Source organism: Amphibalanus amphitrite, unplaced genomic scaffold (genome assembly GCF_019059575.1).
Source record: "Amphibalanus amphitrite isolate SeventyFive unplaced genomic scaffold, NRLGWU_Aamphi_draft 000207F_arrow, whole genome shotgun sequence".
In the NCBI taxonomy this organism is placed as follows: Eukaryota; Metazoa; Arthropoda; class Thecostraca; order Balanomorpha; family Balanidae; genus Amphibalanus; species Amphibalanus amphitrite.
Genome location: NW_024881702.1, coordinates 508,571 through 535,520, shown reverse-complemented (window position 1 = coordinate 535,520; position 26,950 = coordinate 508,571). Strand labels below are relative to the sequence as shown.

General features: G+C 47.4%; 1 protein-coding gene across 2 annotated transcripts in view; it reads right to left on the bottom strand.

Annotated features, from left to right (window-relative positions):
• Positions 1-197: 197 nt before the first annotated feature.
• LOC122385080 (uncharacterized protein CG1161-like) overlaps positions 198-26,950 on the bottom strand; it is a 63,396-nt gene continuing 36,643 nt past the window's right edge. For both annotated transcript variants that reach the window (XM_043373082.1, XM_043373081.1), the window contains exons 4-6: positions 3,886-3,997; positions 2,293-2,424; positions 198-1,728 (exon numbers count right to left, since the gene is read on the bottom strand). In XM_043373082.1, the coding sequence (XP_043229017.1) occupies positions 1,585-1,728; positions 2,293-2,424; positions 3,886-3,997 (388 nt within the window). In that variant the 3' untranslated portion in view covers positions 198-1,584. The remainder of the gene's footprint in view (positions 1,729-2,292; positions 2,425-3,885; positions 3,998-26,950) is intronic.

The following is a 26,950-nucleotide window of genomic DNA, read 5'->3' as shown; positions in this document are numbered from 1 at the left end:
ATCTGTTCAATGCAATGTGTGCTAACCAGCTTTTTAAGTAATTCGCCTAGCAAATCTGGTACACTGTTTATAGAGACGTTTACAGGGATAAAGACGACGTTTATAGACGTTTATAGATATGTTTATTGAGACGTTTACAGGGAGTATCGAACCTAAAAAAACTTAACTCAGTCAATTCACATACGCCGCCGATAAAAGACGTAACTTTCGCCAGGTTTCATACCAGCCCTTTTTTAAATTTTGCATCCCGGCTAGCCGAAGTCATGCCCAGGGAGAGTGTACTATGTATCACTAAACATGTAGTTCTTGTATCGGTTATGCCTACACATGTACACTATACAGCGTCTAATGTTCGCAGGCCGAGAAGTGACGATTTTACTCGTACGCCAGTGCATGCAAAACCAATGGAGGAAATAGAATGGTGCAATAGCCAATAAACGGTACCACAAATACACAAGCGTTTCATCATTATTCAATAATATTTTGTAGATGATTATGCTGATATTGTATTAATGATAAAACATACGAGTACAGCATTTTACATGGATCATCGTGAAACCCAAAACGGATAACAAAGCCCTCGAACCTAATACCAAGCTAAAAGCAAGGCATTGCTAACATCTAACGAATATAAATATATCAACTTCCCAGGAGTAGCTCACGACTCACGACATGGCAATGTGTTTACAAATGTGACTACACCACACATGACCTCGTGGACCCAATGGGCCGCGCACACGACGCATTCACTGCGCCCCGGACGGCGAGCCCCGGCCGGGCCGCCCCTCGCCGAATTCCTTGGCCTCAGCCCGCCCCCCCCCCGCACACACAGTCCGCCGGCACCGCCCCCGGCAGCGGCCAATGGCCGGCCGACGTCGGTGGACGGCCGGGGCCGGTCACGGACAGACGTCGGGTCCGTGTCGGGCGGCGGCAGGGACCGGCGGCCGGCCCGGTGCGCCCGCCAGCCTGTCCAGACAGCGGGCCGTTCGGCCGGCGGCTGACCGCACCTCCCCCGGGAGCGTCGACCGGCTGGCCCTCCCGGCGCGGCGTCGACCGGCTGGCCCCCCCGGCGCGGCGCCGAGCGACTGGCCCCCCCCGGCGCGGCGCCGACCCGTGTCTGGACTCTGGTGTTGACCAGCCGACGCGTGTCGTCAGGCCCGTACACTGGGCCGGGGGCCGGCGGGCACCGACGGGGGCCGCGGCGCCCCAGTGTCCCACTGGTCTCACAGGGCCGGCATTGCCGCGGCGTCGCGCAGCGGTGCCCACACCTGCCCTGCTGCGCAGCGACGGCGTGCCGAGAGTTGAGACACGCAGCGTGTACTGAACACCGAGCTCAGTGCCACCCGGCCGTCAGAACGGAGACGGATCCCCGTCCAGCCGCAAACGTGGGAGAAACACAGTCACACTGCTAGACAAGGCAGCCAATGCGGCCACAAAAACGAGACAAAGACTCCTAGAGAGAGCTCCGCCTGCAGACAGGAGTGTGACGCGACCGATGTGCCGGTGCAGCGTCTGGCCGGTGCCGTGCCGTCCTGTGGCCGCTAGCTCTGTCCCCGGGCGGCGCGCCGCCGGGCGCCGAGCCGCCTAGTTGAGCATGGTGCGTCGGACGTAGATGTTGTTGCGCTGCTCCTGGACCTGTCGTTTCCAGCGGTCCTGTCGGTTGCCGACCCGGTTGAGCACACCGCCCTGTTCGTACAGCGGCTGGGCCATCCGGCCGCCCAGGTCGTCCTGCCGGCGGCGCGTCGGCGCGGCGTCAGCGGCCGCGCGGGCGACAGCACAGGGGCAGCACAGGGGCACGGGACAGCACAAAGACACGGAGCACATGACAGGGGCACGGGACAGCACAGGGGCACGGAGCACAGGGGCAGCACAGGGGCACGGGACAGCACAAAGACACGGAGCACAGGGGCAGCACACTGACACGGAGCACAGGGGCAGCACCGGGACAGCACAGGGGCAGCGGGACACGGAGCACAGGGGCAGCGGGACAGCACACTGACAAGGAGCATCACAATTCACAATGCATGGTACGCATTAGAAAGCTAGGAACGCGCCGTCATACGACTTGTTATCACTTGAATCTTACCTTCGAATTTTGCCAACCATCAAAGATGAAATTTCGTTTTAAACAGAATGAGAAAGAATCACGATTCACTGGCTGGGTGCTGTGGGTGGGTGGGTGCTGTGGGTGGCTGGGTGCTGTGCCCGCTGTGGGTGAGTGGGTGCTGTGCCCGCTGTGGGTGGGTGGCTGGGTGCTGTGCCCGCTGTGGGTGGCAGCCGCGCTGTACCCACCTCGTCATCCGTCTGCTGCTGGTAGGCGGAGGCGGCGGCGCGGCGCTGGTTCAGGATCGGGTCCAAGCAGCTGAGGAACGTCATGTAGATGACTAGCACCGAGATGATGCAGATGATGAGGATGACAACCACCTGCAGCCGGCCGTGGGCGTCACGTCACACACGTCACGGGGCGCCACGAGTGGAGCGGTGGCGGGACCGTCAGTCACGGAGGGAGCTCCAGGCGGCTATGGGTCGCAGAGCCCGACGTGATTCATCAGTAACATAACAGCCGCCTTTGACACAACCTAAAAACCTACACGAGCACTTCAGTCGTCCTGCGGTCGACACGACCGCTAACCCACGCCCTGCTGAGGGGGCGGGGGACAGTGTTTCATGTTTCAGAATTTTGGGTGGAATTCTGGGACCTAACGGGACAATATCTTTATTTTTTTTTTTACCGGCACACCCAACTACAATCCAATTTTATTAGAGGGAGGGGGAGAGGGTGGGGGTGGGGGGGGGGGGGTGCACGTTTGAACACCCTCCGGTTTTTTGCAAGCATCTAAAACGGCACACCTATCATGCATCTTTTCTGAACAAGCTGTGAAAATTTCAGACCAAGGTCTCTCAAGGTCAAGTCACTAGGTCACGTCATGTGACCTCACCTTAGAAAAGGTTCCAAGCTTGCCATATCTACACCGAATGATGGATCGCTTTGACACTTTCAGAAATTGATAAGGGCAACAATTGGTATGTATAAAAATGTATATTTCCGAATTTCAACACAGGTGAACCAAGGTCGGGTCAATTTTGCGACCTCCCCATTATAGGTCAATGGGAGAAAATTAAAGGCGCGTCTTTGGACGAACGCCATTTTAAACAATTTTAAACACTCACAAACACCATCGAGTTACAAATAAACATGACACACTGAACCGGATAATGGCACCCATCATGATGCCTCCTTATGTCCCTGAGGCGGCTGAGGCCATTTTAGGTCACGAAAGGTGTCCAATAGTTTTCGCTAATAACGTTTGACAAAGGCATGCTAGAGCGATGAAAACACCTTAGACGTGTTCAGCTCGGAAGTGTTTCCGCAAGAAGTCTATTTTGACAGTTTTTTTTTGCCCTCTGGATGCTAAACAGTTGAACTTAGGTCAAATCAGAGGACAGTTAACAGAAAGAGCGTTACAAGAGCTATCGAGTGCCCTTTTCCGCGGCGCTGCAGCTCTATCTCTTTCTGAGCTATGCGCCGATTGTTGGAAATTGTTAATGTTAGACTTAAAAATTGGTTAAATCTGACCTTCGATGACGTTTGATGACAGCTTTGAACTGGTCTAAAAAAAATGACAGAAGTAATTTCGTTTTCACACGTAACACGCGGTAAGCGGCGCTCTTTCAAGCGCTGCTTAGCGCGTGTCGCTACATGGTCAGGAGCCGAGTCAGAAGGTTGTCAGAAGGTGTTCAAACGACCCCTCTCCCCAGCACGACATGGAAATTCAAAAGCCCCCAGCGGGGCGGGGGTTAACAACATCAACTACTGAGAGACAGTGCTTCCACCAATGAATGAATGTGGCCCGCCGGACATGCACGAGCGCCTCTGAGCCGCACCTTGATCGTGGTGGTGTTGCGACTCTCAAACTTGCACTCGCAGAGCGGACAAAACTCGCGGCTCTTGGAGAAGTTTGCCGGCAGCTCGGGTAAAATCACGTTGTCGCAGTTGCTGTAGTGAGAGTGAACAAAGTCAGACGGGCTATGTGGTGGGAGCGGAGCTGTAACGAAAGCCGCTGCGTCCCGTATTCCCCCTCCCCCCGTCGACTGAACAGAACCGACCTCACTAACGGCAGCCGATCTACACCTTTTTACGTCCAATTTAGGCGGCAGTGCACACATTACAGTAATAGTGGAGGCGATTTCGACAGTACGGCACAGTGCATTAATTAACCCGCGCATGACTGGGGGGTGGGGGGCTCTACAGAGCCCCTTCTCCCGTTTTTCAGCATTATCTTCTAAACCGCTTGACGGATCAACACGAAACTTGGGGTATCCTCAGCGGCATCAATTTGACGCCTTGTGTTAAAAGTTCAGCTTTCTAGCTACCATAGTTTGGCCGTAAATGACGTCAGAGTGACGTCATATCGGCCGATTTTGATGCAAAATATTGAATTACGGCAAACGCTCTCAAGAGCTCAGTTTTAAAGCTAGATTCATTTTCTTTGCATGAGTGGACTACAAATACACGTAGCTATCGAACTGTCATCTCCAATTTTCGAAATTTTGAAAATTTTGAAGAATATGTTTATACAATTACAAGAAATACAATTTTTTTTATTTTTGCAAAATGTTTTTGACTTTTCGCAAAAACTGGAATATATATGATAGAACACACACTGATGAACTACATTAGCAAGTTTTAGCCCAATATCTTCAGAAATAGCCAAAAATAGCCAGCATGCATTCGCATTATTATCAAAATTTTACAATTATATATTTTTCAAATCCACTTTTAGTACCTTTTTGACATCGTACAGCAATATAAATAACACCATCGTGTTCCTGAGCTCAACCTACATCTGATAGGCACCTTTTTTGTTGAAAAATTTCATTTTCAAAATTTGACCTTTCCTGACCTGAAAGTGACCTGACCTCCGGTAAATTCAGCTGAAAATGACCTCAAATAACACAGACGACACTATTTTCGAAATCTACGAGTAAAATGGACCATAAAACATGCGTCACGTGACCGATACATGATATACAATTTTCGTGACCTAGGATGACCTGGCCTTTACCTTAAAAATTCTATGTAAAAGTTCGGTACCCTCAGGGTATCTAAGGCATCTATCAAGGAGTGCGTAAACCAAAAATGAGCCTGGTCGGACTTGTCAGCCGGCGGTCAGAGCCTAAATTGTGAACTAGCAAAAATGTCGATAATTTTTACTTTGACCTGACCTGTGACGTCATCGGTGACCTCGAGGTCAATGAAAATGGGTTTCGTTCGACAGTTTTTTTCAGGACTATCAGACGCCGTTTGAATTTTGACGATCGGCCCAGTAGTTTCGGAGATAGGAGGGGGCTCTGGAGAGCCCCCCCCCCCAAAGTCACTCGCGTTATGGAAAATACTCCAGTCATGCGCGGGTTAATATGGGATTGGGTATCGTAAACGGGGGTGACTTTGCCATGTTTTCAACTTAACCCTCGCCGGACCTATTGGTTTTCTACATACGCGCCGGCCGAGGGGGGGGGGGGGGCGGGTACGACCCCTCCCTCGCCGTTTCGCCCCTGGTGGAGCTAGCGCGTCGCGGAAAAAACGAGCGTGTGCGCCGTTACAAGACGCAGAGATTGGTACCCGATTTTAAGGTCCTAGGTCAACCGGTGACCTCTGAGGTCAGGTCAAGTGCCCCAGAGTACGGTTCAGTTTTTGGTGAATAACTTCGCAAAAAAACGGCCGCAGAGCCGCAATTTTGGCAGCATCGCGTTCGCCTCGCTCAGGCGCGTCGAATGATATACTTTTTGTTCGGGTCAGGTCAACTTGGGGTGTTGACCTCAGGTCAAGGTCAGGTCAGCACCCCCAGGTCACGAAGTTGGTCGAAAGAGGTCATGTCGCATATCATTCGATTCGGCAGGTCTTCCTGAGTCCATTGGTGGCTTTCTCGACTCGTTAGCTCAATTTGATCGGGAATTATTGACGGAAAACTAATATGACCTTGATGACGTCATAAATGACGTCACGGAAGGTCAACATTGCAAAAGTGACGCATCTAACCTTGCAAGGAGTGCATCAAATCACGATTCTGTGTGCTTGAGATAGTTGGAGATCGTTCCCGGCGCCAGAATAGCAGTTTTCATTTTTCCCCACTGACTTATAATGGTGAGGTCACGAAAATGACCTGACCTCATATGACCTTTAGGAAAAATCCGAGATATGCAAGTTGTGAGACTCATAATGGATACTAGATCCTGCAAGTTTCATTTCCCTGTGACATCTCCTCTGGCAGTGAGGGCGTTGTGAAGTTGCGACATCTGAAGACCGTGCAGAGGTTCACTTATAACGTCATAGGTCAGTGACCTGACCTGACCCAAAAATGCGGTTGGTGTCAAAGATCTGGCTTGGATCAAAGGTCATGTATGCCAAGTTTCAGCTCTCTATCGCCAGCGTGTTCGGAGCTACCGCGAAAAAACCCTATGGGGGGGCGGCACCCGCCCCCCCCCTCGGCCGGCGAGGGTTAAGACGCCTGTATTATTTAAGCTTGTTCAAGGGACCCTCCCACCTTCAAAAAGTTAATGAGTTGGCATGAAAGTGATGTCGCTCGGTTCAGAAAGAGCAAAAGCGAATATCTACCAAATTTCACCGAAAAATATTCACAGGTTTTCAAGATATTAGACTTTTACTTTTTTAGGATCTCCGCTGTTTCTAGCGACTTTATTTTGGAAGTGCGGCGTTTGCGACAGATGTTGCGCGCAAATAGCATATACCACCACTGCTTCACAAAAATGTTAGTAGGTATAAGGTTTTAAAATCATTAGATCACCGCTGACGTCACAAATTCTAAAGGGGCATCTCAATGCATTAGCCCCTTAAAATCCAAAAACTGCAAGTTTGAAATTCAATATCTCCGAATTAAACATTTTTCGATGTTGTGAGTGCCCAAACCGGTATTTGCAGGCCATGGCCACCAATTTGGCTATCTCAACTCAAAACTAATGTTAAGGTGGGATGGTCACTTTAACTTATTGGGATGACTCTATGTTCAAAACACGGATGAAGATTAGCTTTTTGGGTGTTGCTATCATCGTATTTATATCTTGCTTAAAAATATAAACTTTAAAGGAAAATGAGTCGTGGCAAAGTTAAACTGAAAAAGGGGTGACTTTGCCACTATGCCAAATAATAAATGTTTTTTTTTTAACGTTAGCAAATACTTTTCAAGCATTTTTGTTCCATTGTATGGGGAAGGGTAACCATCCTTAATTGTTTAATAGGAAAAAATGAAGCAATTCGATATTTCTTACTTTTAAACGATGTACAAAAAAGGAGAGATACCTTACTTTTATAATACATTATATTTGTTGAAAATAACTGAGATTTGATCGTAAATAGAAACTGAAAATGGTTCAGAATAGATAAATAAGTAAAGATGTTATTGTATCGGTACTCTAGGACCTTGCCGCGTTTTTCCAGCGGCATTAAGAGGAACAGAAAGAGGACGTTCTTGCGGGAACTTACCGACACCCTTATTATATCACTATGCAACAATCATTTGTTCCTGAGTAACGACCGATTTTTTTTTGGACTCATTGGGTCTCATTATAACCGAAATGGGCATTTGTTTTGATCTGAAAATGCTTTTCCGGTTTTCAGAGACGATTTTCGATTTTTAGCCCCGAAATTCGGTTTTTGGCCCACCGTGTCCGGTGTAATTGAGTAACCGACTCGCGGTAACTTTCATCGCCTTTCCTATGCCACAAGCTATCGAATGATATCCGGTTTTGCATATTTGCGTGTAAAAATAACGTCATAAATCTACGTTAAAGTAAGAAAATGTTTAAATTTTGTAAAAAAAATTGTCATTTTTCCTATTTCATTTCAAAATAGAGAAAAAAAACTAAAGGCCCTATCCAAATTCTGAGCCCAGTTCCTTGAAGAGCATTCAATTTCTGTTCGGAAGGTACTATTTTAGTGCATTTTATCGGTAGGGGAAGTTGGGGCAATGCCGGAGTTGGGGCAAAGCCGAAATTCGAGATATTTCGAAAACCGTAAGACATGGATGCCACCTGTCAATGATGCTCTGAAGCTTAAGTGACTACAATTATCGCATGTTTGTTACGAGTCGTCATTCGGAATACTTCGGCTGTGAGGGCGCCAAGAGCGTTTTCAAGGTACGCGTTCCTTGTACTACATGCGCCTTTGAAGCTGCATTTCTTACTCATTATGCTACCGTTTGTCTGGCCATTTCGGTCAAGTAATCTTCAGCATGTCTTTGCATAAGTGTGCTGCCTATTTGAAATTTATACGGCACGTTGAAAAGTTATGGGCCTGCAAATGAAAGTATGGCTGGCTGGGGTAATGCCGAAAACGTGCAATTACGCACGTTAAAGCACGCTACGTGGACATTACTGCTGTAGAATAGCAACGCGAATTTTTAGTCACACAAATTACACTTTCAACCGACACAACGGCCTGTTACCTATAAGGAATTATTTACCTGGCATTTTCTTGTTAGGTATATCACACAATTATAACTTCCAGTGTGCACCAAGCGTCCTCAAGCTCTTAAAACGCGTGTCAGCTTTGATAAATTCTGGATAAAGTTTGAGATAAAGTGGCAAAACATCAATGTCGGCATTCCCCGTAGATCATTTCTCCCATTTTCGGCTTTCCCCGCAGTCCGGGGCAACGCCGAAAAAGTCACTTCTTTGATATTTTTAGTTTGTGCGCTTAACGGTATGCGAATTCATCAAATGCGCCTGGTATGTTTGAAAGGCAAAAGACTGGCCTCTCGAATGACGCCAACAAGAATAGCTTATCTTGTCTAACTTGCGTGCTACGGGCGTCAGAAAAAAGTATTCGGCGTTCCCCCAACTTCCCCTATACTGGGGCGTCCAGATTGAGTCACTTGAAAAACGGGCCCCCAGCCATTTCCATGACAATATGTGTTCAGTGCATGAAGAATCATTCTAACAAATGGAGGTACCGAATACCGATCAAAATTCTGAGCGACAGGACTGCTCAAAAGTAAGTTCCTGCGTGTGACCCGAGGTCACAAGGGGTCAACAACATGACCTCAGTTGACCCCTCGTTGACCCTATGGCGTTAACATACGTTATAAGGTTAAGACTATGTGATATGACCTAGGATATGTGTTTGGGTTAACTTTTCGCTCTTAAACCGAATCTGACCTTCATTTTGTTCTCCAAAAGTTCCCAACATACTTTTTTGGTTACTATATGGGGAGGCTCGGGAAATCGGCGTTCGAGGAAATACTGAGCACGTTTTCCTTTGTGTATTGCACAATGGCCAAATGGTCATCACGAAACCATTTTTAGGTGACTCAATCTGGACGCCACAGGAATTCGATAAAATGCACTACAAAAGTACCTTCCGAACGGAAATTGTATGCTCTTCAAGGAACTGGGCTCAGAATTTGGATTAGAGATGTCAATCGGATACCAACTTTTTGGTATACCGATACCAAACCGATACCAACTTGGTATTTGGTATTTCAATCGTAATGTGTTTGGTATTTTGTTGGTATCATGGATCCTCACTTATAATGTATAAGAGGCTAAGAAATCGGTAAAAAGTTGGTAATTCCCTCATCTCCCAAAGTTGGTTTGGTTTCGGTATTTCCCCGTGGTTTTGGTCGGTATTTGGTTTGGTATCGGTATTCCGATTTTCCATAGGGTGAAGTCGTATAAGAGTACGCACTTAGTGGATTTCTTGCTCTCATTTGTTTAATATTTGAAGGAAAGAAATCGCAAATAGGGAATATTTAAGTTCATTGAATTAGCCATCAACCCATGGGGCAACGATCCTTCAGCGTAAATGGAAGTGGTCTAAAGCTGACATTTTCTGAACCGTTGCACTTGCGTACTCTTACCATATGGGGTGTGTAAGAGTACGCACGCCAGGCGGGTGGAGTACGCAAGCATATGAACACACACCTATGCAGCTTGCACTGTCCAAATGCTTAACTTCAAACTCAGAAGGCATTTAAGTTAATTCTAGTATCCAAAAAGAAAAACATAAAATAAATCTTTCAAGTCTATAAATCAGGAAATAATCATGTCGTGTGTTTCTAAAAAAAATGCACAATCAAAAAGGAGAATAACTCGTATTTGGAAGAATTTCGGGTACGCATCTGCATCACAGTGCTCCATTGATGATATACCTACAAAACAAACGTCATTGAGCGATAGATTAATAATTATATATTTCTGTATATTCGATTTAATGTATAATTCTGCGTACTCTTACCCTCCTGAACAGTGCGTCCTCTTACCGTACATGCAATTCGCGCACAAAACAACCCCGAAACGTTGTGCAAAACTTCGCAAACAGAATATTGCACTGTACAGTATTTCCCCAGATAACCTCACAAGTTTCCCACAACAATCACGGAAATGTACCTCATCTCAACTGCCAAGTATCAAAATTATTGTACCATATAATAATAATATCATAACGCTCGAAAATAATATTCATCGCCTTAAACTCAACAGCGTCGCCGCTCAACGCCCACGTTCCGTTGGTGACATGCACGCACTGGCGGCTTCATGTCACATCATGAACTCGACAAACCTGCGTTGCTAAGCAACCGAAACAGCTGATGCGTACTCTTATCGCCCGCGTACTCTTACCCGCAAGACAAACTTACAAGACTACAAGACCCGCCCTTACCCTAATTGACATCACTAATTTGGATAGGGCTTTTAGTTTTTCCTCTATTTTGAAATGAAATGGAAAAAATGTAAAAAATCCATATTTTAACATTTTCAGGTATCATTCGAAAGCACGTGGCATAGGAAAGACGATGAAAGTTACCGTGAATCGATTGCTCAATTACATCGGACACGGTGGGCCAAAAACCGAATTTCGGGGCCAAAAATCGAAAATCGGCCCTGAAAACCGGAAACACATTTTCAGATCAAAACTAATGCCCATTTCGGTTATGATAGGACCCAATGAATAAGAAAAATTCAGTCGCTTTCCAGGAACAGAAAATCTTTCATTTTTTGTTGCATAGTGAATTATCAGCGTTTTGATCTATAAAATGATAGATTTCTTCAGCCAATCTTACTGGCAAACTCAGGAGTTGTAGATAATCATGGCTGTGCTGAAAAGTTGGGCCCAGCTTTATCCATTTTTTATTTTGGTAACCTTTGCCTTTTTTTACTCCCACTGTGCATTCCTGTGTTAATTTTCAAAATATAAACTTTTACATTTAAAAAACCAGTTTGGAGATCAAAATGATGCCACATTTAAAACTTATTTTGAATTGCATCGGATAAGTATTCCATTTTTGCATTGATAACATGGTGGCAAAGTCACCCCATGTGGCCTGCAATTCACTTGGAAGGATCGCCACCAAAAATTTTAGCTAAATGAAGTGACAAATGCCAGTTTTCATGGATATGCTAATTTAACAGCCTTGTCATGATCAACCATACCAAGTTTCAGCATCGCAGTAGGTCTAGAACATGGTTAGATAATAAAAAGTTCGGACCTCTTCAAATTTGACTATTTCAATGACTCCAATAAAATGGAGCCCAGTTCGGTATTTAGTGGTAACTTATCTCTCAGTGTTGGTTATGTTGGAAGGCCCCCATCAATTATCTTTCATTTGTGCATACAAAATTATTACATTATTCGTAAAATATCACCGGAGATCACCCTAAATCATTTTTTTTTTTAGAAGCATGGCAAAGTCACCCAGCAAGGCAAAGTCACCCCCGTTTACGGTATTGAATCGCGGCACGATATTCGTCATAGTGCAGCCATTTCACCGTAGTGCAGGTAAAAGTGGCCCAATTTCAGACACATCAGACATAGCGCACATTATTCGTCAGATGGTTTCAATTTCGCGGTGCCGCAGGTAGTTTAGACACTATTCAGTAAGTCCGGCATTGCATAAAAAATATTTGTCAGATCGTTTCAATTTCGCGATACCGCATGCTATTTAGACACTCTTCAGAAGTCTGGCATTGCATAAAAAATCAATAACAATTTCTTTGACATCCCACGATACCTGAGCCTCCAATGACACTCGTAGGCAGTCAGCAACGCGAAAAGTCACGTAGCCAGCTGCACTCACTGGCGGATCCAGGGAGGGGGGCGGCAGGGGCTAAAGCCCCCCCATTCGAAACTCGACAGGGGCGGCAATATAAATTAGCCCCCCCCCCCCCCAATGCATCGGGATTGGTCATTAAAATGATTGATTGCTGGTAAGTTCCAGCCTCGATAGTGAACTTCCTTTAGAAATTTCTTTCCGCTTTGAAGTTGGTAGCGATTTGGCAGCTATTCAAGAATGAAAAAGTGGCGCCCAACTGACTTTCAGCGTCGAAGATTTATATCAAGCCTTGGTTGATGTCAATAGCACCGCACCGGTACGGCCTTGGGTACGCCGGTGAGTCACCGTCAAACTCTCCGTAAGTCGGCACGACTCGACTTAAAGGGACCCTCCCACCTTAACATTAGATTTGAGTTGAGATAGCCAAAATGGGGTCCCTGGCTCACAATTACCGGTTTCGGCACTCACAACATCGAGAAATGCCTTAAATCGGAAATATTGAATTTCAAAATTGCAGCATTTTGATTCAGAGGGGCTAATGCATAGGAATACCCCTCTGAATGTGTGACGTCAGCGCAGATATCTAACGATTTTTAAATGTTTGACTAAAACGTTTTGTAGCACGCGGTGGTATATGCTGCTTTGCGCGCAACAAGTGCCGCACTTTCAGCTGCCAAACTATTGTGTAGGTACTGTGTTTGTTACCGTCGGTATTCTGCGGCTCTAGTGGTCAGCCAATGAGAGCGCGGCCACGTAGCCTGAGGGCCGGCCGGCGCTCGGCCGATCAGCCGGCGCCGTCAGACGGGTCAAACTGATCGGAGCGCCAGCGAAAGGCGTTGTGCTTGTTTGTGCTGTGCGTCTGCTGAACGGTGAGTTTATCATTTTGACTGATTTGCGGATATTTGTTATGTTCACTTCTGTAATGAGTTTGTGTGCTTTAGTCAATTTGGTTCGCGCTCCTATTACGGGATTTTTGTTAATGGCATTGTAATACGTTTCAGGACGCGGAGAGCGTTAGACATGTTGATGTCGGTACTCGATGCTCAAGGCATTCTGGCGTGAGCGTTTGGGTTATAATATACTGGAAGCCGGAATCAAGAGAGAGACGATTTTGCACTCCCAACCGCTTCGGCTTACATTTGGTGGCAGCCTGGTCTTTTCGGACCCACGTGGCCGATCGGGAGTGCTGTGGCACCATTCGTCAAGAGTGATGGGAGTCTCCAGTCGTTTCCCATCTTTGGGAGGCCGGAGTTGCTCTGCAACTGCAGACTGGATGGCTCAGAATCGCCTGTGAGCTTCAGTTGACTCGCCAACCGGCCCGATTCCCGGTTCAGCGGCCGGCTCAGCGCTGGCGGACACCGGGCTCCGCTGAGTCGCGGCGGCCGTGGCCTGGGGCGGTTGGTCAGCTGACCTGCCTCGCCCGCCGGCCGGGCGGCTGTCTGGCTCGTGATCAGCTGACTGCGGCCTGACCAAGGCGCCTGACGTGGCTCGCCGGGAGGACGGATGCACCGGCGATGCACCGGCGGACACGGGTCACCGCTGGAGCGTCAGCTGACTGCACCGTGAGCTACTGCGTGCGCTGTGGACTGCTCGCGCGCGTGAGCTACTGGTGCGCCGGACTGTGGATTTTCGAGGTGAGGAAGTGGGGCTAATGACTTTGTGAGGGGCCTTACTGTGTTCCTGATAGGTGCAGCGGGGGAGGGAGACCAATTGAGGGTGAGAAGGTGACAGTGTATTGTGCATTGTGTTTTGTTATTTGCTTTTTGTCATTAGTTGCCGTGCTCCTTGAGTTGGTATTGTGTCATTGAGTTGATATAATTAGCTTGTGTTAGATAGTTAGATTATTTGGCGGCCGTGCAGACGTTCGTACTGGGTACTTCCCACTTTTCTCTCGATCAGCTCCCAGGCTCGGGTTACTGCTGCTTTGCACTTTGATTAATTTTTCTCTTATAAATTCATTCCCTATTTCCAAATTACCTTTATACTGGTATCATGGCTCAACAATCTGGTATTACACTTGGGTTACCTACCTTTGCTGGGAACACGGGGTCCGTCTCTAGATTTATTTCTGATTTCCGGACATTTGCAGCTTTTCAGGGTTGGGATGACACTAAACAAGTTAGTTTACTTCCCTTGTGTTTATCGGGAATCGCCCGTGATGCATACGATTGCTTACCAGAGCCGTCTAAAAAGTCGATTTCGTTGGCATTTGCTGGTCTCAAGCAGGCTTTTCCTTCACACAGTGCTGTAGAGGCCCAAGTGCAGCTCCGAGGTTTGCGATTCGAGCCGAACTCTGATCTGGATGCGTTCGCGATTCGGTTAAGGGGACTAGTGTCTGCCGCGTTCCCTGACAGTGAGTCGGACGCTCTGCTTTTCAATTACTTCATGCAGGCACTACCGATGCAGTTCCAGTCGCGGTTGGTTTCTGATGGGGTCACTTCTTTTGATGCTGCGCTAGTGACCGTCCGCAACATGTGCTGTGCAGCTCGATTGCACATCGGTCAGCCTGCCCCTGTCCGTCAGGTCAGTTCAGAGACTGATCAGCTCCGCCAGAGGGTACAGGAACTGGAGGCCAAGCTGGCTCGGTTCCAGGGGAAAGGGAGTTTCGGGAGCGGACGTAGGACGTGTTACTGTTGCGGTGGAGAGGGACACGTCCGTCGGGATTGCCGCAGTCGCAATTCCGTCTGCTACCGATGTGGCGTCAAGGGACACTTGGCCAAGGTTTGTCCGTCTGAGAGCACGGAAAACCCGAGCGGGGCCGTCGGTTCCGTCCCGCCCGGGCGGCCCCAGCCCGGTTTCCGAGGGGCGATGAGCGCAACGCACCAGAGCGGCGCTCAGTGGTCGCACCAGCCGCGCGTGCAACCGCCGGTGGTTACGTTTCCACATCCACAGGGAATGGCTGTTCCCCAGATGCACCTGCCGTCGCCGGGGCATCAGACTCGAGCGGCACCAGAGTCGGGTCCGCCGAGGACTTCGAGCGCGTAATTCCCTTGAGACCGGATATGACCTTTGATGGAGTAGTCGGAGGAGTTCAATGTTGTCTTTTGCTCGATACAGGGAGTAGTATCAATTTGATGAACAAGTCTGTTTTCGACGTTCTAATTAATCGGCCGCCTCTTCAGAAGACGTCGGTTGTGGCCAAGACCGCAGCTCAGGACCCTCTGCCATTGCTCGGTAAGGCAAACGTGTCACTTAAATTGGCGGGTCAGACGACAGTGATGCCGTTCTTTGTGTCTGAGTCTATCGATGTCCCAGTCCTGCTCGGCCTTGAATTTCTAGCATCCTGTCCGTGTGTTGTTGATTTGGCTGGGGGACAACTGGTTTTGACGCCGTCACGAGTAGTCCGGTCTGTTTCTGCTTCGCTTGTCTCTGTTGGACGAGTGATCGTGCAGAAAGACATCTCTGTCCCTCCTGGTCATGAGCTTGTGATACCGGCCTTCATCCCGAATTCAGACTTTCGAGGGCCAGCCTTGTTTGAGCCGAACGCTGATATGGAGGGAGTGGAGCTGGTGCCCTCCTTTGTTTCAGTTTCAGGCCAGTTTGTGCCCTGCATTGTGAGAAATATTTCCAGCGAACCGGTGACAATTCGGAAACGATCTGAGCTCGGACAGCTTGAGGTAGGCGTTGCCGAGTGTCCGCTAGCTGAGACGGAAAGCAGCAAAACGACTTGGCGAGAGCAGCCCGATCTTTCTCAGAGCGATCTCAGTGATCCGGAGCGATCAGCTGTCATTTCTCTGCTCGCCAAATACGAGGACGTGATTGATGGTCGATTGGGTTTCACGCCTCTGGTTCAGCATCATATTGATACCGGTGATGCTCCACCTACCAGGTCCGCGGCTCGCCGGATCCCTCCGTTTCTTCAAGGGAAAGTCAAGGCAGAGCTGGACCGCATGGTGGATGCTGGCATTCTTGAGGAGAATTTCGGTAGCAGTTGGGGATCTCCCATCTGCGTTGTGTCCAAGAAGGATGGAAATATTCGAATATGTGCCGATTTAAGGAAAGTCAATGCCGTGACTCGAATTCCCGCTTATGGTATTCCGAGAGTTGACACTCTTCTTGATTCTCTCGGTGGCAATTATGTCTTCTGTGTCCTCGATCTCAAACAATGCTACTATCAGATCGGAGTCGCCCCCGAGGACGCTGACAAAACCACTGTTGTGACTCCGTTTGGATCCTACAGGCACAGGCGCTTGCCTCTAGGCATCAATGGTGCGCCAATGACGTGCGCCAGGCTCCTCGATTTGGTTCTGCGTGATGTTCCTCCAGAGACCGCCCTGGCGTACTTTGACGATATCTTGATTGGTGGCAAAAGCTTTGATGACGTCATTGGAAAGCTCGAGCTCGTTTTGCAGCGACTTCGCAGTGCAGGTCTGACCATCAACCTGCCGAAGTGTTCACTATTCCAGAAGACGGTGAAATTTCTGGGTCACGTGATCTCAGCTGAAGGAATAGCTGTCGATACAGAGAAGGTTGAGAAAGTTCGAAGCTGGCCCATTCCTCGTTCTGTTGCACAGCTGTCTTCATTCCTCGGCATGGCCAGTTATATGAGGAAGCACATTCGAGACTTCGCTATGATCGCCGCTCCGCTGCAGCGTCTGCTGCACAAGGACAAGGCTTTTGTCTGGACCGAGGAGGCACAGGCGTCATTCGACAAACTACGTGCCGCGCTATGTGAAGCGCCAGTCCTGACTGTTCCCGATTTCAGTTCTGATGCTGGCACTTTCATCTTGGAGACCGACGCGTCTCAAGACGCTGCAGGTGCCGTTCTGAAGCAGCGTGTCGGTGACGACGAAAAGGTCATAGCTTATGGTAGCCACAGATTCTCTAAGAGCCAGTCGAATTACAGCGTCACAAAACGTGAGATGTTTGCTGTTGTTTTCTTTGTTGACAAGTTTGCCCCATACTTACTTGGTCGCAGGTTCATCATTCGAACCGATCACGCCAGCCTCCGTTGGTTGTTAAACTTCAAAAATCCGACGGGTGTCTTGGCTCGTTGGTATGAAATTCTCGCTCAGTTTCAATTAACAATCGAGCATCGTCCTGGCGCTGAGCATGTCGTGCCTGACGCGCTCAGTCGCCGACCCCTGGATGTCACTGACAAGTCCTGTCAGACGGACGAGGCTTCTCCCGATGTGTTTCGTGTGTCCTGTTCTGACTGGTCAGTCAGCTATCTCAGAGATGAGCAGGACCAAGATGCAGATCTGTCTGTGATCAGCAGGCATCTGTCGGCCGGTCGAAAGCCGAAAAAGAAGGAACTTTCGGCAACAGCAGCTCGGTTTCTCTCGCAATGGTACCGCCTGCGACTACTGAATGGTGTACTGTACCGAGTGTACAAGCGAAGGCCGTTTGACACCGACCAGTTACAGATTGTTCTACCGCGCTCTCTGATTTGCAGTGTGTTGGCTTCTCTTCACACCGGACCGACTGGTGGCCATTTCGCCTCTGACAAACTGTACCAACAGGTCAAGCTCAGGTTCTGGTGGCCTCGGATGCTGTCAGAGATAGAGTCGTTCTGTAAGAAGTGTCCTCAATGCGGTTCGCGGAACATTCCAGTTCCGGCGCCCAAAGCTTCGCTGGGGGAGCTTGCAGCCTCTGAGCCGCTCGACATAGTCGGTTCAGACATTCTGTCGTCTTTACCAGAGACCCCAAGTGGGCATCGCCACCTTCTTGTTGTGGTTGACCACTTCTCACGGTGGGTAGAGGCCTATCCACTGAGGACGCAGGAGGCTGCTGAGGTTGCTTCTGTTTTTGTTCGTGAATTTGTGTCACGTTTTGGGTGTCCGAGAAGAATCCACTCCGATCGTGGCGCGAATTTCACTGGTGAGATCATGAGAAAGACATGTGAGCTGTTGGGTATCAATCGGTCGACCACGACAGCTTTTCATCCGATGTCCAATTCCATTGTCGAGCGCACTAATCGTACTTTGATCAACATGTTCGCGAAGTTTCTCGAAGAGCACGAGCATTCAGAGTGGGACAAGAATCTTCCACTGCTGCTACTGGGCCTGCGAGCTCAGGTCCACCGCTCACTAGGTGTATCACCGTACTGTGTTCTGTTTGGGAGGGAGCCACGTCTTCCTGCTCAGATGGAGCTCGACGCTCCTCTGCGTGGTCGCACTCGGGGCATCTCAGAGTATCTCGATGAGCTGAGGTCCAGTTTGAAGTGTTTGCATCGCGTAGCTTTAGAAAACTCTAGGTTAAGTCACCAGAAAAACAAAGCATTGTACGAGAAGAAAATCAACGATTTTAATTTTTCCCCTGGTGATGCAGTGTATCTTCATAAGGGTGTGGTTCCTAAGGGAGCTTACTATAAGTTTCTCAGGCCTTGGAAACCTGCAGTTGTAGTGGATAAGGTGGGGGAACTGAACTACCGTGTTAGATTAGAGGGTGCCAAGTCGACTCTTCTCGTGCACCACAATAGACTAAAGCCCCGGATTAGCCAGGGGTCTGCGGCTGATCTCTCATCTGGGACCCAGGCGCGTGTGTCTCCCCGAGGGATGGAATGTGAGAGTTGTAACTCAAAGGGGGTGGCGGGTGGACCTCAGTGGAATGGCCGTTTTGATGAGCCAGCTGATCCTACCAGTGTAATCCCCGAGTCTCGAGCTCCAGTCATTTCATTACTCAATCCGTTCGCGTTGAGTTTCACGCCCGTTGTGCCGTTCAGTTCACCGAGTGAGTCCCCTGGTCAGAGAGTGCAACAGGAACCTGGTCTGGGGACTGATGTCGGCGAGAGTTCCGTCGCTCAGGAGAGCGATGGGCAGGCCGATGCCGTTCCGAGACGATCGGACAGGCGAACCAAAGGTGTTCCGCCTGATCGGTTAGGTACGACGATAGGTGATATTTACTGTGTTAGATTTCATGCCGATCTGTAGAGTGTGATGTTTTGTAATATGTAAATCGTTGTGCACGGACACGGTCAGATAAAGTTCTTGACCCGGGCTGGTGAAGGCTGAAATGGATTGTGACAGACGACTGAGGTGTCTAGCGCGCAGACTCCGATGTTGCCATGTTTCCACCACATGGAAACGCGTCTCTTTCTACGTCGACCACCTGGATGTGTGAATTGTGACCTGTTTGTAATGCTCAACTTGATTGATGTTATGCTTAGTTTTTGCCCGTTTTGTTCTGTGCTTTTGTTCTGTTGTTTTTTTCAGTTAAGGGGGAAGAGTGTAGGTACTGTGTTTGTTACCGTCGGTATTCTGCGGCTCTAGTGGTCAGCCAATGAGAGCGCGGCCACGTAGCCTGAGGGCCGGCCGGCGCTCGGCCGATCAGCCGGCGCCGTCAGACGGGTCAAACTGATCGGAGCGCCAGCGAAAGGCGTTGTGCTTGTTTGTGCTGTGCGTCTGCTGAACGGTGAGTTTATCATTTTGACTGATTTGCGGATATTTGTTATGTTCACTTCTGTAATGAGTTTGTGTGCTTTAGTCAATTTGGTTCGCGCTCCTATTACGGGATTTTTGTTAATGGCATTGTAATACGTTTCAGGACGCGGAGAGCGTTAGACATGTTGATGTCGGTACTCGATGCTCAAGGCATTCTGGCGTGAGCGTTTGGGTTATAATATACTGGAAGCCGGAATCAAGAGAGAGACGATTTTGCACTCCCAACCGCTTCGGCTTACAATTGCTTCCAAATAAAGTCGCTAGGAACAGCGGAGATCCCAAAAAGTAAACAAAAGTAAAAGCATAATATCTTGAAAACCGGTGAATATTTTTCGGTGAAATTTGGTAGATATTCGTTTTCGCTCTTTCTGAACCGAGCGACATCACTTTCATGCCGATTCATAAACTTTTTTGAAGGTGGGAGGGTCCCTTTAATGCAGGTCGAGTGGCCCCATACGCCAAATTAACGCTAGAAAACTGGGTGAATATTCCTATTAGCGTCTGTTCCCAAGAGGATATGGTGCTTAAAGGGACTATCCCACCTTCTAAAATGTTGTTAAAACCAGTTGAATTGTGCCCGACTTTATAGATTGGATGACCAGGAACACGGTTCTGGCATTTATTTTTCATTTAACATCTTAGGCTTCCCATATTCCAAACACAAACTTTCAAATATGTGACGTCACAGCCCAAAATTACCTCCTTCCCCAGGCCACATTACTGTCATAAAGCTGATTCTTTTTACTCTGTAGGCACCACAACAAAGTTCAGACCAAGTTTTAAGCGATTTTTCAACGAACAAACCCATTTAAATCAGAATGACTAAACGAGGTGACGTCACACTAACGGTCGCTCCATGTTGAAGATAGGGCCTTGTACAAGGCCCATTTTCAAATGAAGGGAACGAATTTCTTCAACATCAAGAGGCCGCGGGGGTTGCAACCTAGATAGATAGTGGTTTCTGAACCTCGCCGCAAACTTGGCTATCTCAACTCAAACCCCATGTTAAAGGTGGGATAGTCCCTTTAACCCACAACCAACCAACCACAACGGCACAGAGATTGAGATGTGGCGCCTGGCGGGGACGGGTACCCGTGGCGTGGTGTCTGCTCTGGAATGGCACTGCTACATCTAAATAACTAGTACATCTATGTAAACTTGTCGAAAAGGCTGCCGTGGCTGATGGCTCTGTGTATTCCTATTGTTATGGGAGAGGAGTTTTTGAAGTTGACAAAACAGCACAATCTTGCAGAAACTTACCCTTAAAATCCCAACATGTAGCCAGGCATTAAGATTATGTAAATTTTCTGGAAAAATAAAAAGACCTCAAAAGTGAAGTCTGGAATGATTGATAGAAATGAAACTGTTAACATGAAACGACGAAACTGGTGATCACTGGTGGACCCAGGGGGGAGGGGGGTCGCATTAGGAGCAATACCCCCCCGCAGAGCCCGAAATCGACGAAAATTTGCGTTTTTTTAAAGAATAAAACGAAAACTAGACAACATTAACCCGGCAGGCGGTGGGCCTCCCGGCCACCTTCCGCGCGGTGGGGGGGGGGGGGGGGGCATTTTTCGCCCCCCGTAATATCCGAAACTACTGAATGGATCCGTAAAATTCAAACGTCATTCGATAGCCCTGTCAAATTTGTCGAAAGAAACCAAATTTCATTGACCTCGGGGTCACCGATGACGTCACAGGTCAGGTCAAAGATAAAATGTTTCGCCGTTCACGGGTCTTCCAGGGAATGCGCTATAACACCGAGTAAAACGCATTTTGTCGAAAATCAGCGATAGGGCGTCAGTTGCATAAACATATGTTGCTATTAGAGGTCACTGAAAATAACAGGTCAGGTCACAGGTCAGGTCACCAAGGGTCAGCACATGAACCCAACTTTACTAAGGTTGTGCGATGCATGTTTTATGGCCAATTTTTCATTTCCAACTTAATGGTGTTGGTTATAAGACCATCAGGTACGGTTTAGGTCACTTTCTGCCTTCTGGTGGAGGTCAGGTCAAGGTCAGTTCAAAAAAGGTCAAATTTCAAAGTTCATTGTTTTGCATAAAATGGGTATTGATTCGATGCATCTCGTCACGGGGAGTCTAATGGTGGTCTTTGTTTTGTTTTACGAGGTCTAGAATTGCTAAAAATTGAGTTTGAAAATTTGACGTCATCAATTTTGAACAGTTTTTTTCGCTATAACTTGGCCAAAAAAGACGTATCGATCTCAAATTTGGTATGTGGATAGAAGGCGGTACTAGGGACTATAGCATATGTTCCGTTTTTCGAAATTCAAAAAGTTTTTGGATTTTTCGGCTACTATATTCAGAAAATCTATTTTTTGATTTTTTGTTCAAAATCCAAATGTTCAAAAAACCAAGATAGCAGTTTTGTAGCCCTGTTAATTTTACACCCTTTATCTCTGAAACATTTTTTTTTTGTATCTCTAAAGCTGTAGGCCTGACAGCTTTTCCTGCGAAACCTTTTTATGGGTCGAAAATGGCAGAAATGATGTCACTCCGACGTCATTAGCGGCCAACCTATCATAGCATTTGGAAGAAAATTGGCCACAATGTGCAATAGCTATTCACGGGAGGGTACTGAAAGTTTGGTGACGATCGGCGCAGCGGTTCTGAAGATATATCGAAAAACTAAACGGGGGGGGGGGGGGCAAAAAAATGTCCCCCTCACCGCCTGGAAGGTTAATCTACGTAAGAATCCGCTCGCTTCGCTCGCTCCGTAATAAGACATAGAACACATTATTCGTTGGGCGTTTTAAAGTTCGGCGTGAGCAATATTTTTTGGCTTTGTTATATCAAGTTTCCCAATGTGCCACGATGATGAAAGGTGATAACAAAAAATTTAAGGCATTCCTGATATTTTTGAGCCAACAACGAAGTTATGCGGCCGATTCAGAAGCCCTGAATGCCACGTGACCACCACGTGTCACTGAGTTCTTAGAGCGAGACTAATGATAAGCTAACTCCCGAGACCTGAAGTTGCATTGAAGTAGCTCTTTGACCAAGTTTCGCGCTACCCTTAACACACAGGTAGGAGGCTTTTAGAAATATTTGTCCCAATCCAGCAGCGAATTCACTTGAACATCGCCTAAATTGCTTTGCGGGACGCCGAATGTCATGCCACATGACGAAATCGTGCACTATGGTGAAACTGAACGTACAGGTCTCGCGAGATTAAGCGGTAAGTTTTGCACTTTTACATTTCCGGTTATATCTCAGAAACTAATCGATCTACGATGAAGCCATTTTACAAGATCATGGCCGGCTTGTTACCCAACAAGTCGATCGCATCTTCGAACACTTAAAAGCTTAACCCGCGCCCCACTGGGGGGGGGGGGGGGGCTATTCATAGCCCCCCTCCCGTTTTTCTGCAATAACTTCCAAACCGCTTGACGTATCGACGCCAAACTTTCAGTACCTTCGGCTGCATCAATTTGACACATTGTGTCAAAATTTGAACTTCGTAGCTACCATAGGTCGGCCGGAAATGACGTTACAGTGACGTCATGTTCGGCCGATTTCGACGCAAAACATTGAAACACGGCAATCGCTCTCAAGGGCTCAGTTTTTAAGCTAGATCCAATTTCTTTGCATGAGAGGACTCAGAATAGACTGCGCTATCAAACTGCTATCTCGGATTTTCAAAATTTTGAAAATTTCGAAAATTTTATATAGTAAAATTCAAAATTTACATAAAACATTTTTTCAAAAAGTTTTTGATCTTTCGAAAAACCGGAATATATGTGATAGAATGCGTTATTATGACTAACTCTAGCAAGTTTTAGCTAAATATCTTCAAAAATGGCCAAGTTATACGCATTATTGCAAAAAATCACAATTATTAATTTTTCAAATCAATTTTTCAGCACGTATTTGACATCGTACGCCAATATAAATAGCACTATCGTGTTCCTGAGCTCAAACTGCATCCAATAGACGCCTTTTCTGTTGAAAAATTATAACTTCAAAATTTGACCTTTTTTTGACCTGAAAGTGACCTGACCTAAGCTAAATTCGACTCAAAAAGACCTCGAATGACACAGACGACATCAAATTCGAAATCCATGGCCTAAATGGACCATAAAACATGTGTCACGTGACCGACGCATGATATATTTTCGTGACCTGTGATGACCTGAGCTTGACCTGAAAATCAAAGTACAAGTTTGGTACCCTCAGGGTATCTAGTGCATCTGTTCACGAGTGTGTGAACCAAAAATGAGCCTGATCTGACATGTAAGACGGCGGCCAGAGCCCAAAACGTGAACAAGCCAAAATGCTAATAATTTCTACTTTGACCTGACCTGTGACGTCATCGGTGACCTTCAGGTCAATGAAATTAGGTTTCGCTCGACAGTGTTTCCTCGACACCTTTTTTTAAACCCCACATCTGTTCTCCGGTGAATTTCCGGGAAGCACGAAAGATATCTTTTTAGAAGTGTCCAATCGTCCGATCCTGATCAAATTTGTGTGTTCGTAAGCTTGCTCTGGCATTGCTTGATCTGCCAAGACAGACAAACTTGAGAAAAATCGAGTGACTGTACCTTTTTTGAAGGTTTCTTAACAACTTGTCTGAACTTCACGGGAGAACAAATGTGGGTTTAAAAAAAGGTGTCGATATAGCCTGAGCCCTGAACTACACTAAATTTTCTAGGTGTAAAACCTACCGCTAAAACCCGCGAGACCTGTACGTTCGATTGAACTTGAGCGCAGTATCTTCCTAATTAATTGCTCGTTTTTGGAAACGAGTGCACTTTTACTGAATATCATGCACTCGGCCGAACTAGCGGTGCACTATGCGGAACTGTGTGGAAATCGGTTGAACTATTACCCCGCGCACCGACGGGGGGGGGGGGGCGGATATCCGCCCCCTGAGGTTTTTCGCAAATAGCGGGAAAACCGCGGCGCGTAGCGCCGCGAAATTTGGTACGACTATTCTCTAATCAATTTTACACATGGTGTGCAAGTTTGAACCTCCTAACTTTTAAGATCAGGTCACCAGGTCACTTCGAATGACGCAACCTCAAGTCACTTTTTTGCAACTTTGTCACCGTGCCAGAGCTACAGTAGATGTTGGAGGCCTTTGAAAGTCGCAGGATGTTATAAGTTCATTAGTAGCTACAATTTGTTTATCTCGGAATTTTGATATCGATGACCTAAGGTCAGGTCAATTTCTCGACCTCCCCATTAGAAGTCAATGGGGGAATAATCAACTCCCTGTTTTTACCACTAAAACGGATCGGAATGGCCCCATATACCATACATGACTTCAGTTCATATACGATCAACCTTCACTATCTTGAGGCCTGTTTTGCTGTTGGGCAGCTGTAAGGTCATGTGACGTCATCAAAGGTCACCAAATGTTTTTTTGCCAATAACTCCGTACAGGAACAAGATGCAGCCAAGCAGATGGTCTCATTGTGTTCAGCTCGTCAAGACGCATCGAACGATATACATGATGACCTCGAGGTCACGTGACCTGAGGTCAACCTTTGACCTTGACCTTTCGAGGTCATATATATCATTGCGGATGCGGATTGACGAGAGGATCACGATGATACCCTTAGTTTGTTCCTATCTTGACTAATTCGAAAGTTATTGGAGAAAACTCTCCATGTCTAGCGCCGCCATTTTGACTTTTTTGATCCCTGTGACGTCATCTTTGACCTGACCTGAAAATGATCTTGGTAATAGTAGACCTTGTCCGTGCGTATCCGATGCCGTTTACCGCTTGTCGCTATCTTGCTTCGTTCTCGAGATCTCAGGGGGGGGGGGCGGTCATCCGCCCCCCCTGTCGGTTCTAAGTTGGCGCAGACTCCCGTCGGTGCGCGGGTTACTGAACTGTGTGCACTATTTCTATATTTGGCCGTAGAAAGGTGTATGCACGCCGCGCCGAGAACAGAGCATGGACGAAGAAGGCAGCGATGGGAAGGTGGATAACCAGGGGATAAGGCGATCCGGACGCCGACACCCACCGGCTGGCCAGCAGCCGCGATAGGACGACGGCCGGCTCCTCTCATCCGGCACCGCCCAGTGACCAGAAGAATACACTATGGGGACGGAACCGTACAATTGACTTGGATCAATAGACTGCTTCACGGCACCAGGTAAAAGTATCGTAAAAACAGAAGAGGAGCGTAATATATCTGAAAGTGCAAGCGCATACAACGTGCATGATACAACTGATGTTAAGTCAATAAGTACACGATCAACACGTATAGGTAGGGGAGAGTGGGGCACTTTCGTGCATGGGGCATTTCGTTTTCAGCAGTTTATGGGAAAACGAGTGACTGCAGGAGCTCAAGGTAAATTATGAAAATATGTCTATCATTGCCGCCCCTCGTGTACTGTAGAACACAACACTGTACCATGCTGCCTGCTGTCTCAACGTTGTAATATTCGTTGTAATAATTTGTTTAAAAAGTGTCTTTTTTCAACAAGAATTTTTGAAATACAGGGTGTCTCAAAAGTTCGCTTACACATTTCCCATGTCAATAAAGCATATAAGAACCGGCCAAAAATCTAAGGTTTTGGTGTCCGTGTGTACACTAGACAAATATGCATGCTTTGACAACTGATTCGGAAGGTTAGAAACCAAACCCTTTGCTGTATCTCCAAAAATATTTGCCCATACCGATTTTCGTCACTCCGTCAGCTGCCGGAGGCTGATAAAAGGTTACCAGCTTTCAAGCTCTTGTAGGGGAATCCCCTGCAGTTTCTGCGTCGGATTTAGGTTTGACGAGCTCCCCGGCAACATCCGCTTCTCCCTGAAAGCCGACAGCGTGCATCGACACCATCCGTGAGTATTTTGTAGGTCTTCTCTGGCACTAACTCCTTCATGAATGACTGGCGCCGACTTCCCAAGCACCATTTTCCTTTTCAGAACAACCCCATTCCTGAACAAATGGGAAGTGCCAGGGGCAAATTTTTCGCAGCATATCGTAGCAGAATGTGTCGGCCATCTGTTTCTGAGACACATTTTGCAAATTTTGCAAATCTCGAACGCTCGTCATTCCCAATGCCAAGACCTTCGCTGGGTTCTGGAGTGTTTTCCTCAGGAGAGGTTCTGCTTTGTAAACGGCCAAAACCTGTCCATCGTGCGGTTTTGTCCGGATTTTGTGTGTAAAAGAAAGCTATTTGCTCCAGATCTGCCTCTTGAAACTTCGTTAGATAAAACTTTACATTAATTGACACTTTTGGAGGGTCATTTGTCCTCGGCATTGACGATTTTCGCATTATTTTCCCTCAAAATTTAGCGTTATAGATATTATAAACAATTTCAAATGATATTTTGTCTTTATTTTATGATGACTGACCTGCAATTTTCGAAACTGGGTAACCTCTGTCTGTGAGCTTCTAGTCAGTTTTCAATAGTTAGGACTGCATTTTCAGCTGCTTTCCGGAGCACGAGTCTGCTGCGGTACAAGGGTCGTTCAAAGCGCTGTTAGTCTCGCATGGTTTTGTCCTTCAAAAATTTTAGCCA